This window comes from Geotrypetes seraphini, chromosome 5 (assembly GCF_902459505.1).
Source record: "Geotrypetes seraphini chromosome 5, aGeoSer1.1, whole genome shotgun sequence".
Lineage (NCBI taxonomy): Eukaryota > Metazoa > Chordata > Amphibia > Gymnophiona > Dermophiidae > Geotrypetes > Geotrypetes seraphini.
The window spans coordinates 245,596,646-245,616,771 of record NC_047088.1 but is presented as its reverse complement, the minus strand read 5'-3'; the positions used below and the strand labels follow the sequence as shown (position 1 = coordinate 245,616,771).

The 20,126-nt window shown below is 45.2% G+C and overlaps 1 protein-coding gene across 6 annotated transcripts in view; it reads right to left on the bottom strand.

Annotated features, from left to right (window-relative positions):
- SLC12A8 (solute carrier family 12 member 8) overlaps positions 1-20,126 on the bottom strand; it is a 115,867-nt gene that overhangs the window by 79,191 nt on the left and 16,550 nt on the right. For all 6 annotated transcript variants that reach the window (XM_033946022.1, XM_033946027.1, XM_033946026.1 and 3 more), the window contains 2 exons: positions 19,257-19,448; positions 16,478-16,709 (listed from right to left, as the gene is read on the bottom strand). In XM_033946022.1, coding sequence (XP_033801913.1) covers positions 16,478-16,709; positions 19,257-19,448 — 424 coding nt within the window. The remainder of the gene's footprint in view (positions 1-16,477; positions 16,710-19,256; positions 19,449-20,126) is intronic.

Genomic DNA, 20,126 nt, shown 5'->3' with positions numbered 1-20,126 from the left:
CAATTCGATATGTAACCACTTGTAACTACTCTCGCCTTGCTGTTTGCAACTCTATGATCAATTTGATATGTAACCACTTGTAATCTCTGTCTAACTAATGTGAACCGCCTAGAACTCTTCGGGGTATGGCGGTATACAAAAATAAAGTTATTATTATTATTATTGTTATAATACATAATTTGAATATGAATACATAATTTGAATATGAATACATAATTTGAATATCAATATCAACCTGAAAATGTATAGCTGAAAGCAGGCCTCAAATCTTTATTTTACTTTACATGTTTCTGCCAGGAAATAGCAGTAATTCTGTGGAAGGACTGAGCATTCATGTTATGATATGTGGTTCCATAGCTCTTTGAAGCTGTGACACATCTGAAATCATTCAAAAGTCTGAAAGCAGGGCTGTGATGCCAAGCACCACATGCCAGGGATTCACAGCTGGCCTCTGAACGGAGACATCCCTTCACTGCCCTCTTACCTCAGATAAGACAGGGAACTTGGCCTTTTCTGTGCTCTCTGGTCATAAGACATTTCACTGACATTAATGGAGTTTATTTAGCTCATAAACATCGATCCAAATATTGCTTATTCTAAAGAGAAACACAAAATTAAACAAACTAAAAATAACCCTCCTTCTTCCCCTAGTATTCTTCGGGAAGAAAATTTGCTGTCTTCAATTCAAGGTCTAATATATAGCACCCAAGAAAGGCATCAAAATTCCAAGCTGCCTCCTGATGAAAAATAAAACATTTTTTATTTTTCTTGACAGCAGTTCAAAATGTACTCGGCTCGCGATGTTACCTGCCAGAACTTTGCCAAGCTGTCCTACCTCATTTAAATTTGTTTCCAGGGAATTCTTTTCCATTTCATCTTTCTTTTTTTGCCCTGAACATATCAGAGGCAGCAGCCAAGCTGTTCTATTGATTGCCAAGGAAGGCTGTCTAGGGAACCCAAAAATCAGCCTATGAAAGAGCAGCGCCGTTAAGAGAGGGAGAAAGCCTTCTGGACCTAAGAGTCAATGTTTTTCATCATGTTGCATTTATTATTGTGATGGACTGAGCCTGGTGCTGCCTTATTGGATGCAGATTTCAGCTTAATAAATCAAAATGGGCCTGAGGCAAGCTGGATTTTTTGAGGGGGGGGTCTGGACTCACTTGCATCCTATATTCTTCTGTTTTCTCAACCACACTCCTAGTTAGGGCTTGCATCATCCCCGCATTTACACAATTTAGTCTTATGAAAAGGGCTGAAGGACCTGGCCATGGCATGGATCCGGTTATGTTGACGCTGTGACCCTCTGCTTCCAACATGAGCAGCTCTGATAGCTCCTGTGTGTTTTCTTCCCCTTCCACTGTCCCATTAAAGTACAACTTGGCTCAAGCAAGGAGTGGCTTCTCTCAACCATTTAAGAACAAAAGCAAATACATGAAAGGACAAGATGGTAGTGAAAAATAAAGTTTTATAAGATCTATTTTACTAACATCCCCACAAACAGAGCTACAAATGGATCATTCCAGCACCTGATATGGTAACTTCAGGAGTATTGTAGATTGTGGTATATTATAGGGAGAGCTGAAGGTTGTATATTAGTGTGATCCAAGTGGCATCAGGACAGTGCCAAGACAGAATCACACAATGTGATATGCCCCTGGCTCCCCCTCCCCCTCCCACTATGCTGAGACCAATAATTGAAGCCAATGGATGGGGCAATTTTGGCACCTGTCTCACTTGTGCCCTGTGCAGCCACACCACCTGCACAGCCCTTGGTATGGCCCTGGGTGTCACTATTTAGCTAAATTTTTTTTTAAACTGTGTTGACTATATGCCATAGAAATAAACTCATACCCCATTCAACCTGCCCTAAAACATCTCGGGGTGATTATAGATAGATGCTGCACCATGAAACTGCAACGAGACAGTCCAAAAATCCTACACAATCTTTGACAAATTCGAAAATACTTCGATAGGGATCAATTCCGACTCCTGGTACAATCCTAGGACTCTTAGACTACTGCAACATCCTTTACCTACCATGCCCCAATATCATGACAAAACAACTACAAACTCCAAAACACAGCCCACAGACTGATCTACACTATGAGCAAATATGACCACATCACCACAGTGTACCTAGATTCACACTAGCTCCCAATACAAGCACGGATATTCTTCAAATTATACTGCCTACTATTCAAAGTCCTGAATGGCGCTGCCACCATCTATCTGAATGACTGCCTCTTCCAAAATAACTCAACCAGACCAAGGAGAAACTAAACAACATTCATCCACTCCTCTCTCAAAGGGACACAGTGCAAGAAATTATACAATAGTCTACTAGTGTCTCAGGCAGCAAAACTAGACCACCACATCTCCAACCTACTGATCTCAACCCCAAAGCCTTCAGAACAGAAATAAAAACCCTGCTATTCAAGAAATTTGTCAAAACAAACCGAACTTGTGATCTTCAGAACAAATCTCAGACCAGAAACCAGATCTTGTAATATGTTCTTGATCATGTAATGCACCTGGAAATGGCTAGAGCACCACTTTTGTAATCCGCCTAGAACTGCAAGGCTAAGGTGGAATAAAAGTCACTAACGTGATGTAATGTATTCAGGCCTAGATATGCCCTAGTAGTAGCATAGTTGAATATGTCCCAGAAACTTTCTACCTAAGCTCTCTTTAAGTCCCTGATTGGCTCAAGCACCTCAGGCCCCTCTCAAGGGAGAAGCCCAAGGCACCTGAGCCAATCAGGGCCTTAGGCCCTCCCCGTGCATCACATGATGCACCAGAGCAGGGCCTAAGGCCCACATTATATCAAAGGAGGCCAAAGGAGCAGGAGATACTGAGCACCCCTCCTGCTCCCAACTTAACGGCACGGGGGGTGATAGAGAGGAGGGGGGTGGCGGTGGTGGTGGGTGGGGTGAGGGAGGAAGGAAGGAAATTACCTGACCTGACTATGGGGGGCTGGACAGCAAAAGGAAGTGGGCATCCCTCCTGCCATAAGTTCGGTGGGTGGGTGGGTTGGGGGGGAAGTTCTGCGAGGAATGGGGGAGTGGGCATCCCTCCTGCCATATTTTTCAGTGCATTGGGGGGAGTGGCAGATGGCAGGAGGGAGTGAGCATTGTGGGTCACCATGTGCCGGGGGGGGCGTGTGTTTGTCGGTGGGTAGTAGCCGGTTTTTTGACAGGTCTGCCTGGGGGGGGTTTCATTTTTTTTTTTTATGGGGCAGATATTTTACGTGTTTAATACATGTAAAATATCTGTGTCATGGAAAAGAAAAAGAAAACCCCAGGCAGACCTGTCAAAATACCGGCAGACCTGTCAGTAACACAGTTTTAGGATCGTAAAACCCGGTGCAAAAGAGCCAAGCAAATGTTAGTGAATCAATTGCTTGGCTATTTTGCATGGGGTTTTACAAATTTGCATGCCCGGATCGAAAAATGGGTGATCGAGGGGGAAAACACACGGTTAGCCGTTTTGTGAATCGGGTCGGTTAGCAACGATCACTGACTTCAGTGAATCGGGGCCAAAGTCATTGTGGATTCCTTATCTTTGTGATGGAAAGGAATGTGCTCCATTAGATTAATGGCTTGTTTACTCAAAAGGAAGTCACCACCCTTTTGCAGGGGTGACTTTTTCTTTTCCAGTTACTGTTTTCTGCTTTAGAACCAATCCCCCAAAGCGTCTGTTTAAAGTCTACACACAGTTCAGTTCCCTATCAACAGAATTCACTGCCACTACCCAGCTATAAACCCTCTGGCTCAAGCCTTGAAGAAAAAGGAAGTCTAAGCTCCCTTCTCCAACATTCCAAAATATCCCAAGCCAGTATCAACAATGATTAAGAGAAGGCCTAGTACCTACTGCTGTGAAACTGCTTGAAGGGGGTTAATATAAATCCCTTAAAGTGGGCTTACCAGCGAAAACACTCTCCCCGTCTACAAGGTGTGCAAAACGCCGCAATCCGACTCCTAAAAAATTTGGGCTTCCGCGACCATGCCACCCCTGCACTAACATCCATGCATTGGCTACCCATCCAAAAACGATGCGCCTTTAAGGCCTTAGTACTAGCTTTCAAGACTTTCCACAAAATGACACCAAACTACATAGCATCTAAACTTCAAAATTACGTCCCCAACCGATCACTGAGATCCCAAACAGAAAAACGGCTGGTGTTGCCACCGGGCCGCTCACTCAAGTCTGAGACAGCCCGAAGATGCTCATATTCTCGTTACATACCCAGAATGTGGCACGTCATTCCCCCCCTCCCCCCCCCCCCATCCATTAGATCACTAGACAGTCTTTGGAAATTCAGAAAAGCTGTGAAAAACCTTCCTCTTTTCAAACCCAGTTCCTTGAAGACCCACGTCTACACCCCGGACGGATAGAATCCCAAAGGCACCCACCTAATATACCAAACGGAATCTCGCTAAAACTCGCATGCCACCGCAAATTGCTACCGCTTTTCTCTGACAACAACGATGCACCCACCTGCAAAGAAAGCTATTTCATTTCCTAGTATATCTACACTGGAAATGCTGCAATTTAAACCACCCTATGTCCACTAAGCCTATATTTGTAAGTCTGCATGTTATGTCTATACTGTAATTGCTGTAATCTAAACCTCTTTGTCCATGCTGTAAATGGTGAATAGTCTATGTCTCGCTAAAGTTTATCCTACCCATACTACGAATGTACTCCTGTAACCCGTTCTGGGCTCCTATGGGAGGATGGGCTAAATAAATGACTAATTAATTAAAGGCTAAAACCAGATTTGAAATTAAAACACATTTCTCTTTCTTCAGAAGCACATTATTGCCCATTCTGAACAGGGCACATAAAGTCAGGTGCCATTTGTGTATGCATGTTACCATATGTCTGGATTTTCCTCTTTTTAGAGGACTGTCTAGGTGTTTGGGCGGTTTTTCAAATAACTAACAATTCATCTGGGTTTAGGAGCTCGGAGTCATGTCTGGAGGGCATCCATGTATTACATTACATTACATTAGTGATTTCTATTCCGCCAATACCTTGCGTGTCACATCATCACGTCACGTCCGCGCATGCTCAGAGGCCCTCCAGATGCAGCCCCAAGCTCAGGGAAGAGGAGGAGGTTTGGGGGGGGGCTAAGGCAGAATGGGGGCGGGGCCACGTGTCCTCTTTACTGCAGGACAGTTGTCCATTGCGGATTTATTTGCTAAGAAAATTTTCTCCAGGCGAGCCACTGCTTCCCAAATAGAATCAAGCATGATACGAGGCGATTTTATTAAGGAAAACAGAAGGGGGATCACCAACCTGTCGCCCAGTGTTGTCCCCTCACCCCAGGTTCTCCCTCATGCTGGGTCTCGCGATCTTCACCGACTTCTCTTGCAGGAGTCCCTATATCTTCCAAAGGGCACACCTTCTCGAAGGAGTCTTTCATTCCAACGGTTCCCTCTTTTCTCTGGACGCTCCCTTCAATTGAACTGTAGCTGCCGGATTTCCTGGTTCCAGCAACACAATCGACAGTTCCAGCTGCTCCTGCATCGTGCCTGGGTCAGCGGGTGGAAGTCTCTCCTCCGGGTTCAGCGTCGCCTCCCGATGAGGCTGCCTCACTGCCAGCATCGGTACCAGAGGGTAATGCTGTCTGAACCACGAAATCTCAGTAGAAGAAATAGGGAGCGGTGAAGATTCAAAAGGGTAAGTCCTTATCTTTTTTTTTCTCTTCATCATTTTTCATGAGAACAGAGTCCCAGAAGGAAATGTTTTAAGGAAAACTTGAAGCAGAAGTTAGAGCTCAGTTCAGCATGTCTGTCTAGATCGCCATCTTGGATCCCCCAATTTTTTTGCTTTTAAATTAAAAAATAAAAGAGCCATCCCCCCCCGAATCCCCTCCCAAGGCTGTAGTCTCTCTAACCCCCAGCCCACCTGCCACACCTAGTAGGCTCTCCCTGACCCTACCTAAATACCTGGTGTTCCAGTAGGGTCTTTGAGGGTAGAAGCGCAGTCCCCTTACAGTGGTCTTTCAAAATGGCACCACAACCTCTCACAGCAGCTCATGGTACTGCACGAAGCACTGCGACCTGCTGCAAGAGATTGTGGCAGCCATTTTGAAAGGTTACCGTGAGGAGACAAGAGTGAGGGGGCTGTGCTCTTACACCCAAAGACCCCCACTGGACAACCAGGTACTTAGGTAAGCCCAGGGGGCCTACCTAGGCATGATGGAGGGGAAGACTACATCCTTGGGGGGGGGGGGCGAGCAGGAAGGGGAATCTGTCGTTTTGGGGGTTTTTCTATTTAAAAGCAAAAAATAATTATGCAGACCAGGCTGAATATTGGCCAGGCCTGCCTAAGCTCTTGGAGTCTAGGCCACCCAGAATGGCCTGGCACTGAATACTGAGACATAGGGTCTCTTCTATCAAACTGCGCTAGCAATTTGTAGCGTGATGAGCCATGCTGAATGGCCCACGCTGCTCCTGACACTCAAAGAGTTCCTATGAGCGTTGGGAGCATCACAGCTCTCTGTGATAAAAACTCCTAGCACAGTTCGATAGACGAGGCCCATAATTTAGCCAGTGATGATCAATGTTTAAAAAAAATGAAGACTGTTGCCAGCTGAATATCGGGGGGATAAGCACATAAAGCACTGCCATACTGGAATAAACCGAAGGTCCATCAAGCCCAGTATCCTATTTCCAACACTGGCCAATGCAGGTCACAAGTACCTAGTGAAATCTCAAAACAGATTTTATGCTGCTTATCCCCAAAATAAGCAGTAGATATTCCCAAGTCCATCTTAATAATGTCTTATGGACTTTTCTTTTACAAACTTGTTCAAACCTTTTTTAAACCCTGCTAAGCTGTTTTTACCACATTCTCTGACAAAGCATTCTAGAGCTTAATTATACATTGAACAAAGAAATATTTTCTCTGACGTTTTCACTGAATTATTATAGCTGTGCAGTTTCTATTTTTAGTAGCTAAGTAATTACTCTAGAAAAAAAATGACGCAGGAAAAAGCAGATCATGGGGTGGAAGATAGGAGGGGACACTGGAAACAATCCAAAACTTCTGATCTGCTTTTTTAGTGTTTACAACTAAGGGTGAGGTGAGGAAACACCCAGGTTCTCTCAAAAATATGGTTATAGCAAAGCAAGATTACAGAGAATGTTTTATTCCAAAGCAAAAGCAGAAAAACCGAGACGGGTCATGAACACTATTGATCAGTCTTTTTTCTTCTTCCTGTATAAAAGTGTGCGAAAGGCTGTTTTACACAAAACATAGAGATTGGAACTTCGACACTGGGACATGATGAATTCCAGCCATATTTTAGAAAAGGCTCTGCTCATGCACGGTCTTACTTAAACTACCCAGTGGAGTGTATATTTGCCAGTACTTATGGCAGGAATAGGGTTACCATAAGACTCCAGAAAAGAGACGGAAGGATGAAAGCAGTGGAAGGAAGGAGGATGGATACAGACATCTGGGTTTTACTTCCTTTCAAAGCAATGGAAGTAAAACCCAGTTGTCTCAACCCATCCTCTTTTTTTCTGGAGCCATTTGGTAACCCTAGGCAGGAGCAGCCATTTTAGAAATATACCTTTGGATTACAATAAACAGCACTAGGGATCTTGGATTTAGCATGGAAGCACTTAGGCCCTAATTCGGCAAATCACGTCTAAAGTTAGGTGCAGTTTGAACGTCCAAGATAGGCATCCTTTGTAGAATCGCACTCAGCGACACTCAGCACTGTTTAGACATCCAAATTTTCAGACGTCCTTTAGAGAATTGGGTTTTAGGCAAGAGTTAGACTGAACACATTTTTTGCGTCTGAATTTACCGAAGAGGATATACACAGCATACCGGAACCCAGCAGGCTATATGCTGGAAGTGAAAATGGGAAACTGACAGGGTTAACAGTCAGTCTAGAAGAGGTATGCAGGCTGATTGATAGGCTCCCTTATAGGTGATGGTGAGCCCCCCAAATCACCTCTAGAATCCCCTAGACCCACTTATCTACCAGTAAAAAAGGGTTTTGGGGGTGTATAGGGCAGTGCACATGTTTCAGTATCAATGCAGTGATTACAGGGGCTTATGGGCATGGGTCCTGCTCTCTATGAGTCCCTAACCCACCCCCAAGATGACTTAAGCTGCCTCTGGGCTGGACGACTAGGCTTTCCTATACCAGGCGGCCAGGTGATGATGGTCTGGAGGCTGAAATTTAAAGTTGTGAATAAAATTTTTATGGGGGTGCAGGAGGGTTGGTGATCACTGTGTTATGTGTTTGCAGTGCTTATCTGGTGAGTTTAGGTGGGTTTTTGTGACTTAGACTATGTTTTAGATCAGGGATATCAAAGTCCCTCCTTGAGGGCCGCAATCCAGTCGGGTTTTCAGAATTTCCCCAATGAATATGCATGAGATCTGTGTGCATGCACTGCTTTCAATGCATATTCGTTGGGGAAATCCTGAAAACCTGACTGGATTGCGGCCCTCAAGGAGGGACTTTGAGACCCCTGTTTTAGATGGTCTAAGTCACAACGTCCAAGTTCCGTCTAGGCTCTGCTGTTAAACTTTCGGTTCTACATGCTGTACGACTAAGTCTAAGCCAGCCCACGTCCCGCCCAACTCCCGCCCTCGATACGCCTCCCGAAATGCCCTGTTTAGCTTTGGATGTTGAGCGGCACTATGAAGGCCTAAGTCATTTAGAAATACGTCCAACACCCGGTTTTATTATCGGCGCTTGGACGTTTTTGAGAAATGTTCGTCCAAGTGCCGACTTAGGCCGGTTTTTGGACGTTTTTCTCTTTCGATTATGAGCCCTACAGTCAGAAACACACAAGGGTATCATACACGCACTCAAAAAGAAACGTTGGCTTTTAACAAACGCGCATGAAGCATGACTGTCTCTCCACAAAAAAAAATCAAAAGAAGCATGATTTTACTACCTTCCACTAAAAATACATAGATACACTTTTTTTTTTTTCATTAGCCACAGTCATAACACAAGTGCTGGCACTGTAACGGCACCCCCGGACCAGTCGCTGCTTTTTGTCGCCAAAAGCCGACGCCGCTCTTCGAAAATGCCTCGGCGATTTTTAAGAATCCACCGGAGGGGCTCATTTCAATGTCAAAGAGCACATTTGCATGCTATTGCTGGAGACTGCTAGAAACCTCGCTAAAGACAGAGATAATCCGTTTGGATAATCCGCCGCTAAAATGCGTGCAGGCTAAACCGCCGGCAAACAGTTTAGCGACGGCATTAAAAGTTTTGAGAATCTGGCCCCGAGACCTTCCCTCTGTGCACAGCTGGGACAGATTTTGGGCATTGCCCCATAATGTTAGCGGAGAGAACGGTCTTGACTGTTTAAATTGGAAGCTCATTCGAGCAGGGACTGTCTCCCTCTGGTTGCACTCTAGAAATAATTAATTGTAGCAGCAGTCAATACACATTTAAGTCAAACAAGGCAGCAAAAAAGCCTTTGCCAGGGAGATTCTGGCAATGCTCAACAAGCCTTTCATTCCAGCGCTTTTCCTGTGCCTGTCTAAACCGGACTCCTAACAATGTTATCACTTTTTAAAAGCACATCTGCAGCAAGTTCCTGCCCCAAATGACCAGACAGCTAACCTGTGAATACACTTCTCTGCAGCACACTGCTGTACAGACTGGGCCATGGCTCAAAAGTGATATCATGCGAAGTCAATGCGTTATAATCAGAAAAAGCTGGGTGAAGTAACCGGGTATGATTGAATAAAGTCACACAGCACTAAAAAAAAAAAAACCCTCTTTTTGTTCTCTCTCTCTGCGTGTGCTCACCAGCTTGTTCCAGAGCAGGATGGGATATTATCTTGTCACTTGTTAGCAACTGGTGGCACATCGCAGGTTCTTGGTGACAGAAAGACTGCAATCAAGGAGGACAAAGGTTGATGGGATCATTTGAACACTATGAGCACATCCTTCCTGTATCCCTTCTCACACACTCTGAGCTGCATCCCTTGGAAAATCTATTTCCAGCTCAGTTCTAGCAATAGGGTAGCTCTCAATAGATGCCCCAGCAAAGTCTACTGGGTCACTTCGCCACAGACCTGACTTAATCTCCCATCATCTCTGTCCCGCCCTTGAATTCTATAACTTGGCACCCCATTTAAACTGGGCATCCTTAAAGGTTACCTCAGTGGTTCCCAAACCTGCCTCTAGTCAGTCAGGTTTTCTGGATAAGTAAAGTTATGTTATTAATAGTCTAACTGGCTTTAACATATGATACTATCTTATTTGGAACTTTTATGAGAGCAAAAAGTCAAATTTAGAAACATAGAAACATAGAAACATAGAAACATAGAAATAGACGGCAGATAAGGGCCCACGGCCCATCCAGTCTGCCCACCTTAATGTCCCTCCCTTACCTTTGCCCTGTGAAGAGATCCCATGTGCCGATCCCATTTGGCCTTAAAATCAGGCACGCTGCTGGCCTCAATCACCTGTAGTGGAAGACTATTCCAGCGATCAACCACTCTTTCAGTGAAAAAGAATTTCCTGGTGTCACCTCGTAGTTTCCCGCCCCTGATTTTCAACGGATGCCCTCTTGTTGTCGTGGGACCCTTGAAAAAGAAGATATCTTCCTCCGCCTTGATGCGGCCCGTAAGATACTTGAACGTCTCGATCATGTCCCCCCTCTCTCTGCGCTCCTCGAGCGAGTATAGCTGTAATTTGTCAAGCCGTTTTTCGTATGGTAGATCCTTGAGTCCCGAGACCATCCGGGTGGCCATTCTTTGCACCGACTCCAGTCTCAGCACATCCTTGCGATAATGCGGCCTCCAGAATTGCACACAGTATTTCAGCAAAAAATAATAAACTTTTGCTTATTATGACGGGGGGTTGCTATGCAGCTTATTTTAAAGAATTGGAAAAATTGGGATAGGTTGAATTACTCGTTTTGGTGGAAGTCTCTGTGTTGTGTTTTTAAAATGGAAAGATTCATGGCCATTCAAAAAGGATATTACAAAAAGTTTTTTGGATGTTTGGAGCCCATTAACTAAATATTGTAGTGATTGATTTATGGTTTTGTTTTTTTTTCCCATTCTTAATGAGGACAATATACACATCCTTGGGAGGGGGAGGGGGGTATATTATTAGAAGGTATGTTTATGAGCTTCGGTTCAATTAAATGAGGAAAATAGTATCCCTATTATTTTTTAAAGTGTAATGTGCTATAATATTAATCTTTTATATAATTGTATCATTTCTATGCACAATGGTAGTTTTAAAATGAACAAAGAAATTAAAAAAAAAAATTTACTGTAAAACGCTTAGAATTTATGATTAGCGTTTTATCAAATTTTTAATAAACTTGAAACTTGATACCCACAAGGAATATTCATGAGCCAGACTAGCATGTACCGCCTCCATTGTGTGTAAATAGAGAGAAAATATATACCCACTCTCTCAGTACACTGATCTCCTCCCATGGTTTTCAATATCACCTCTCCACACCAGATATCTCTACAGGAATTCAAGCCCAAATCTCAGCCTACCTGTCCGATATTGCCACTTGGATGGCTCACCACCATTTCAAACTGAATATGGTAAAACCGAACTCCTTCTCTTTCTGTCTAAACTCACCGCCCCCTCCTTCTCTTTCTGCCTAAACTCACCGCCCCCTCCTTCTCTTTCTGCCTAAACTCACCGCCCCCTGCTGCTGTTCTCTATTTCTGTGGATAAAACTCTCTTCCTCCCTGTCTGGTCAGCTCGCAACCTCAGGGTGATATTTGGGACTCGTCTCTCTCCTTCTCCGCTCAGATCCAACACACCGCAAAAAACCCGTCGCTTCCTCTTCTATAATATTACCAAAATCCAACCTCTTCTCTCCGAGCACACTACCAAAACCTTTATCCGCGCTTTCCTCCCCTCACGCTTAGACTACTGCAAAGTATTTCTCTCAGGTCTCCCGCTCATCCGTCTCTCACCCCTTCAAAATGCTGCTGCACGATTCATATTCCGTGAGAGCCGCCACGCTCACATTACCCCTCTCTTCAAGTCACTTCATTGGTTCATCATCCGTTTCCGAATAGAATTCAAACTCTTCTTACTGACATACAGGTGCATTCACTCTGTAGCCCCCCTCAATATCTCTTCTCACTTATGAGAGTAGGTCCCTCTTATCTGTACCCTTCTCCACCACCAACTCCAGACACCATCCCTTCTTTCTTGCTGCGCTGTATGCCGGGAACAAACTGCCCGAGTCCATACGTCATGCTCCGTCTCTAGCAGCATTCAAATCCAAGCTGAAAGCCCGCTTTTTTTTTAAAGCTACTTTCATCTCTTTACTCTTACACACTGCCAGATATTTACCCAAATGCATCATTGCTTCTATCAAAAACTCCCCAACCCTGAGGTGTCCCGTCTCTCTGTCCAAATTAGATTGTAAGCTCTTCTGAGCAGGGACCGTCCATTGAATGTTAAATATATAGCGCTGCGTACACCTTTCAGCTCTATAGGAAAGATAAATAGCAGTAGTAAATAATGGTAAACAGTGCAAAGCGTATATGGGTAGGATAACAGTGGACAAAACTAGTCAGGGTCATGAGCAGGAAAGGTATTTGCAACAGGTATCCTGTCAGGTAAGCTATTCGGGTTGGCAGACTAGTGTCAGTGAGGGTTAACACGGCTTGTACTGAGGCACATCTTCCACTGAAGGTCTGGCAGAAAAGATTAGCTTTCGCCAGTTTCCTGAACAGGAGGTAAGCCCGTGTTTTGTCACAGTCTGGAACAAATTACTTAGGGAAGGGGCTGCTCCCAACTGTTAAAATACTTCTCCACATTGCCAGAGGATTTTTTTTTTTTTTTTATTCCTCTCTTTTTTTGGAAGGTTTTCCTTTTCCTGGTTGCCCCGTTTCCTTCCTGTCTCTATTCAGAGTCACCTATAACATCCCCAGGCCTCGCCCCTCATAGCCAGTACAGACCCATGCCAGGAGCAGGTCTGTCAAACGTACAAAACAAAAAAACCAGCACTGGATCTCAACCCAGTCCCTCAACAATATGTTTATGAAATGTAGTTTACTGTTCATTCTGTGAGGCATGAGGGTGAAGCATTGTTACTATGAATAGGCAGCCAGAAAATGTTTTTTTTCTCGTCATTTCCAGGAATATTTGTTTTCATTTGGCCTTTTTTTGTGTGTGTTATTACAGGAGCAAAGTCATCAAGCATACACTTTTTTTTGTAAAAGGACTGTACTTTATATATACATTTATAACAGTGTAAATTCTCTGGTGATAGAATACTATTATTAGCAAAGAATAAGACACATTTTCATTTGATATAAACATACAATGACCTGGGATATGTCATTGACCTTTCCCATACCAATGCAAATGAATGCTTATCCTTAGCTGTTAAATCTACCTTGGAATTTGCAATCCTCTTCAAGAAAATGATTAAAACTCAGAGAGCAACAGCAGGGCTAAAGATGACCTAGGATTTAAGATTGTAAGCTCTTTTGAGCAGGGACTAGATTGTAAGCTCTTCTGAGCAGGGACTATCTACTGCAGGGGTGCCCAAATGGTCGATTGTGATCGACCAGTAGATCGCAAAGGCAACGCAAGTCGATCGCGTTGCCTTTGCAATCTTTTTCTTCCTGCCTTCCCGAGCCAGGCCAGGCGCGTACAAATGCCAGACCCACAAGACTTCACCTCCGACGTCAATTCTGACCTTGGAGAGGAAGTTCTGGGCCAGCCGAAAATAAGACCTACCCCAAAAATAAGCCCTAGTCGACGGCAGCAGCGCTTCACTCTGCCCTGCCGCCGCCCCCCACCACCGTGCAGCCGAACCACTGCTGACCCTCCATCCTTCTCTCTCATCCGAACCCTGCCGACCGTGAGCCCTACATATCTCCCTCCAGAGCAGCGTCAGGCTGGCATCACTCCAAACAGGCTGCTTCGTGGCCCTCTCTCGTCGGGGCCTTCCGTGTGCTGCGTTACTGATGACATCATCAGTGATGCGGCAGAGGGAATTCCCCGATGGAGGAGGCCGTGAAGCAGCCTGTTTAGAGTGATGCCAGCCCGATGCTGCTCTGGAAGGAGGTATGTAGGGCTCGCGGTCGGCAGGGTTCGGATGGAAGGCAAGGATGGAGGGTCAGCAGGGGTTCGTTTGCGCAGCGCGTGGTGTGGGGGTGCTCAAAGGTTCTGCTGCACGAGGGATGGGAGGGAGGGATAGAAAGATGCTGCAGAGGGGAGACACAATGGGATGGGTGAAAGGGGAGGCAAGATGTTGCACATGTGGTGGAGAGAAAGGGAGAGATGATCACGTGCAACAAAAAGATAAGTCCTACCCCAAAAATAAGACCTAGTGTGTTTTTTGGGCCCAAAATTAATATAAGACACTGACTTATTTTCGTGGAAACACGGTATATATGTTCTAAACCACTAACTACTGACCATGAAGTTAATTTAGAGCGGTTTACATGAGCAACTTTGATGGAACTATGAACACTAACTTCAGTAATAATGGTACAATACATGAGCTACAATATACATAAAATCTACTCTTTCCACAATACTTTTTTTAATAAATGCATATAGATTATATGTATATGATGTGCAATTCTTTTTTAATTTTAAGGACAGCTGAGACAATGCTATATCTTCAGCAAAATCCTTGTTGCCAAAAATTCATGACTATTTGTCTTCAAATTACTTGGCAATAAAACTAGCCAAGATGGAAATTTTTTTAAATAGTAGGACATCTCTACCAGACATACACTGGACCCTTTAGCAGGCCCCTGGATCAGTCACCCTGAAAAGACAAATAGGAGGGGGGAGAGGAGTAGTAGGACCTGGCTTGGTCAATGAAAAGAAAAGAAATTAGTGTGGTGGGGTCAAGCTCGGAAGGAAGGGTTAAACAAGAGTGGACATTTCAGCTGAGATATTCTGCAGCTCAGGTTCCAAACCACTGTGTCATTACAGGGTCAAGTAAATAATGGTGCTTACATGTCACCTAGTGGTACTATAAGGTACTGCACATTACTCTAATAGTAACCAATTTTAATTTATGAGCGTAAACTGTATTTAATTTATTATTCTGAGGAAAGGAATGTTACCAGTGGTGTACCTCAAGGTTTGGTTCTTGGGCCTGTTCTTTGCAACATGTTTGTAAGCGATATTGCTGAAGGGCTGACTAGTAAGATTTGCCTCTTTGCGGATGATACCAAAACCTACAATAAAATAGACATCCCCGATGCTGTGGAAAACATGAGGAAGGACCTAGCGAAGCTTGAGGAATAGCCTGAAATTTGACATATAAGATTTAATGCTAAAAAAGGTCATGCATTTGGGCTCCAGAAACCCAAGGGAACAGTACAGTTTAGGGGGTGAAGAACTTCTGTGTATGAGAGAGGAACGGGATTTGGGTGTGATTATATGTGATGATCTTAAGGTGGCCAAACTGGTTGAAAAGAGAACAGCAAAACCTAGGAGGATGCTTGGGTGCACAGGGAGAGGAATGGCCAGTAGGATAAAGGAGGTATTGATGTCCCAGTATAAGACTCTGGTCAGATCCAATTTAGAATATTATGTACAATTCTGGAGCAAGAAGGCAGACAGACAGAACACCTCACCTTGGAGTACAGACAGTCAAACAGAAAAGGCAAGGCAAGTATCTTTTCAACCAATGATTTATTTGAAACGGTGATCCCAGCAATCCCTGTTTCGGCGTATAGGAAACGCCTTCCTCAGGAGACAAAGACCTCCCCATAGATCGCGCGGCAGGAGGGATGCCCAAGCCCTCCTGCCAGACCCTCACTCCCACCCCGGTAGATCACACAGCAAGAGAGATGCTCACCTAGCTCCCGCATAGCTCCCAGCACCTTCCCAATTCCACCCTCAGAATGCTTCCTCCTGCCTAGCCTTTAAGATGGCCAATTATTACTGCCAACATTCAGTGCCACTGTCCAGTTAAGTGCCACTGAATATCAGCAGCCAGCCTGCTAAATGGTTGAAGGTGGCTAGAGCCTCCCTTGTGCCTGCTTATATCACTTTGAATATCTGGATCAGTATTTTAGCATTGTTTCCCTAGAAATCAATCAAATGTCTAGTGATAGGGTTGCTAGATTTCAAATTTTAAAAAAAAGAGGACACGTGGCCCCCCCTGCCCCATTCTGCCCTCAGCCCTGCCCCCACTCGAACTTAGTCTCTTCTTCCCCGAGCTCAGGGCCACATCCAGAGGGCCTCCATGCATGCGCAGATGCGACGTGACGATGTCACCTCACATCCCCGAATGCTCGGAAGCCCCCCAGACGTGGCCCCCAAGCTTGGGGGCCTTCTAAAACCCAGACAAACTGCCAGGTTTCAGAAATCCCCCCCCCTCTACCGGGCACCTGGACAGTCCTCTACAAAGAAGACATGTCCGAGTTTTCCTAGACATCTGGTAACCCTATCTAATGATGTCAGACCTGATGACCATGATCATAGAACTTATGGGTAAATGTACTCAAAGTCTTATACCTGGATCCAAGTGCGTGAAAGACCCAACAACAAAATCCAGCGTAGAGATGGCTAGAAGCAAGAGCAGCAGCAGCTGGAGTCGAATTATCCATTTAACGCCTGCGAGGTTAATTCCCAACAAGCCCAGCAGCACCGCCAGAGAAATGCCTCTCACTGCCCAGATATTACTCAGGTTTAGCAGGTCAGAGATGGACTCGGCAAAGCCCGTCAAGTACATTGCACCTGCAACACACTGGCAGAATTTTTCAAGTTAGTAACAAAAAAAAACAAACAAACCCCAAACTTATGTCACTAAATGAGAAAAGCTGAATTTCTGTTAAATTTGCTTCAAACATGAAAGGGGCCACCTTCAAAGGTAACTAAGCAGTACTTTCTCCGAGCTGAAAATTTCCCAGCCCCCACCCCATCCAAACATAGAAACAGATGGCAGATAAGGGCCACGGCCCATCTAGTCTGCCCACCCCAATAACCCCCTTCACCGTTCCTCTGTGAAGAGATCCCACGTGACGATCCCATTTTGTCTTAAAATCAGGCACGCCGCTGGCCTCAATTACCTGTAGTGGAAGATTATTCCAGCGATCAACCACCCTTTCAGTGAAGAAGTATTTCCTGGTGTCACCGTGCAGTTTCCCGCCCCTGATTTTCCACGGATGCCCTCTAGTTGCCGTGGGACCTTTGAAAAAGAAGATATCCTCTTCCACCTCGATAAGACCCGTGAGCAGTGTTCCCGCTAAGCTGCGCTGGCGTGCGCTGGCGCACAAAATATTACATCGCAGCGCACAAGTTTCTCGTCACAGCGTGCTTGCAGGCAGGCGAGCTGGCAGTCCATGTAACGCGTCGCAAAGGTAAGGGGAGGCTGGGGGAGGAATCGGACGTCGGGGTGGGGGTGCGAGCAGGGAGGGGGGCGATCGGAAGAGGCGTACGGCAGATGGCAGGGCGGCGAGAGGAGAGTCGGGTGGGGGGGGGGGTTATTTGGCTCATAACTTGCTGGCGCCCGATATTTTTAGCTCACAGTGAAAAAAGTTTGCTCACAACACCCGCCCGCTTAGAGGGAACACTGCCCGTGAGATATTTGAACGTCTCGATCATGTCTCCCCTCTCTCTGCGTTCCTCGAGCGAGTATAGCTGCAATTTATCCAGCCGTTCCTCATACGGGAGATCCTCGAGTCCCGAGACCATCCGGGTGGCCAAACACATGCAGTTTTTCTGCATCGAAAGGGGACAGGTCTAGGGTGGGAAAGCTGTGGTGGGAGCGCGGAACTTAAGCGCCGGATTGACTTCCTGCCCCGACGCAGAGCGAAACGGTGGCGCGCCTCGTCGACAAGGGAGATTGAAAACCACACACGGACCACAGCAGCGTGTACCCGGCAGCGCAACATAGCCCAGATAAGTTTACTGGCTCTTTGAATAAGGGTCCAGTTAAGAATTTTCACTGCATTAATTTTGCCGACAATTTAAGAATAACATTCTGAGGGGTTTTTGAGCCTATGACGTAACGTCCCTCTCTAGCATTGCCACAAGATTTGCTCCGGTGGTGTGCGGGGATCTGAGGCTTTTCCCCCGTGCAAACAAGCAGTCTATAATTAAATAGATCGCTTTACTATCTAGCAAATAATGTGATTTGGAAGAGGTATATTGTTGGAATAGATGTTTTTCTTCCATTAAGACCTGTTTAAGGAAAAGGCAAGTCACTTAATCCCCCACTGCCCCAGGTACATTAGATAGATAGATTGTGAGTCCCCAGGACAGACAAGGGAAAATGTTTGAGTACCTGGCTAAATTCATGGAAACCGTTCTGAGCTGAATGCATAAATAAACAAAGGACTCCTTTTACAAAGGTGCGTTAGCGTTTTTAGCGCGCACTGCCCAAAAAACTACCACCTGCTCATGAGAAGGCGGTAGCGGCTAGTGTGCACGGCATTTTAGTACACGCTATTCCGCGCGTTAAGGCCCTAATGCACCTTTGTGAAAGGAGCCCAAAATCCCATATCTAATCTAATCTAATCTAAACCTTGTTTATATACCGCATCATCTCCATGAGAATGGAGCTCGACACAGTTTACAAGAACTTAAAATAGTGGGTAGAGAAGAACATAAGAACATAAGCAATGCCTCTGCTGGGTCAGACCTGAGGTCCATCGTGCCCAGCAGTCCGCTCACGCGGCGGCCCAACAGGTCCAGGACCTGTGCAGTAATCCTCTATCTATACCCCTTTATCGAAGAAAAAGGATTACATGAACTTATGTGTAGAAGGGGGGAGAGAAAGGGGGGAAGGATAGAGCTACAATTTGCTGAAAAGCCAGGTTTTCAGTTGTTTGCGGAATAACTGAAGGGAGCTCAGGTTCCGCAGCGGGGTGGTGAGGTCGTTCCAAAGACCTGTGATTTTGAAGAGAAGGGATTTTCCCAGTTTGCCTGAATAGTGGATGCCGCGTGGAGAGGGGACGGCTAGTTTAAGCCTTTGGGCAGTTCTGGAGGCGTCGGGACTGGAGGAGTTGAAAGACAGTGGGATATGGCAGCTCTTCCTCAGTAAGCCCATTCAGAGCTCCATCTGAACATGAGTGGAGGGGCAGCTTAATAGTTACAGCAGAAGGCTAATGATCAGGGTTCAAATTCCACTGTGGCTCCTTTCAGTCTTGTGCAAGTCACTTAAGTATCTGTTGCCTCAGATATAAAATTTGGTCTCTACCCAAATTTAACTTTCCTTGAGGCACAATCCCAAATCCTTTCTCTTCCTTTTCCCCTTTGTAGGGCTTCATACAACAGGAGGTGCTTAACTTACCTGTCCAAATACATAAAGGAGGCCAAAGGTGCCGCCCACCTGCCCCCCAAGGACGGTTGACATCATGGAATAGACGCCCCCACTTCCAATATTGCACCGTTCACAGATTCCAATCCCTGACAGGACCGTTACTAGTGCAACCAGGATAACAAAAGATACCAAGAACATGCCCAGTAAAATGCCGGTGTTACCCTATAGCAAAGGAAAGAAAACAATTATACAAATATCAAGTTTATTAAAATTTTGATGAAACGCTAATCATGAATTCTAAGCATTTTGCAATTTATACTGTTTTTAAAAAACATTAAACAGATAAGTATTGACTAGACCAGGGAAAGGCAATTCCGGTCCTCGAGAGCCAGAGCCAGGTCAGGTTTTCAGGATATCCACAATGAATATGTATGAGATGGATTTGCATGCACTGCCTCCTTGAAATGCAAATCTATCTCATGCATATTTATTGTGGATATCCTGAAAACCTGACCTGGCTCTGGCTCTCGAGGACCGGAATTGCCTACCCCTGGACTAGACAATACTTGACAAACATAAAAACAATAGGAAAGTGGGGAGAAGTACAATTTTAAAAAGCAAAGAAAACATGAAAGGTAAACAACAATAGGGAAGCTAGGGAATTAAGACAATTAAACAATCCTGGCAATCACTATCCCCCTCTTCTACGAAACCGCGCTAGCGGTTTTTAGCGCAGAGAGCCACGCTGAATGGCCCTCGCTGCTCCCGACGCTCATAGGAACTCAATGAGCGTCGGGAGGAGTGTGGGCCATTCAGCGCGGTTCAGCTAGCGCGGTTTCGTAGAAGAGGGGCTATGTCTATTCAGCAATCATGTGCATCTTGGAAGAGGTAGCATTTTAG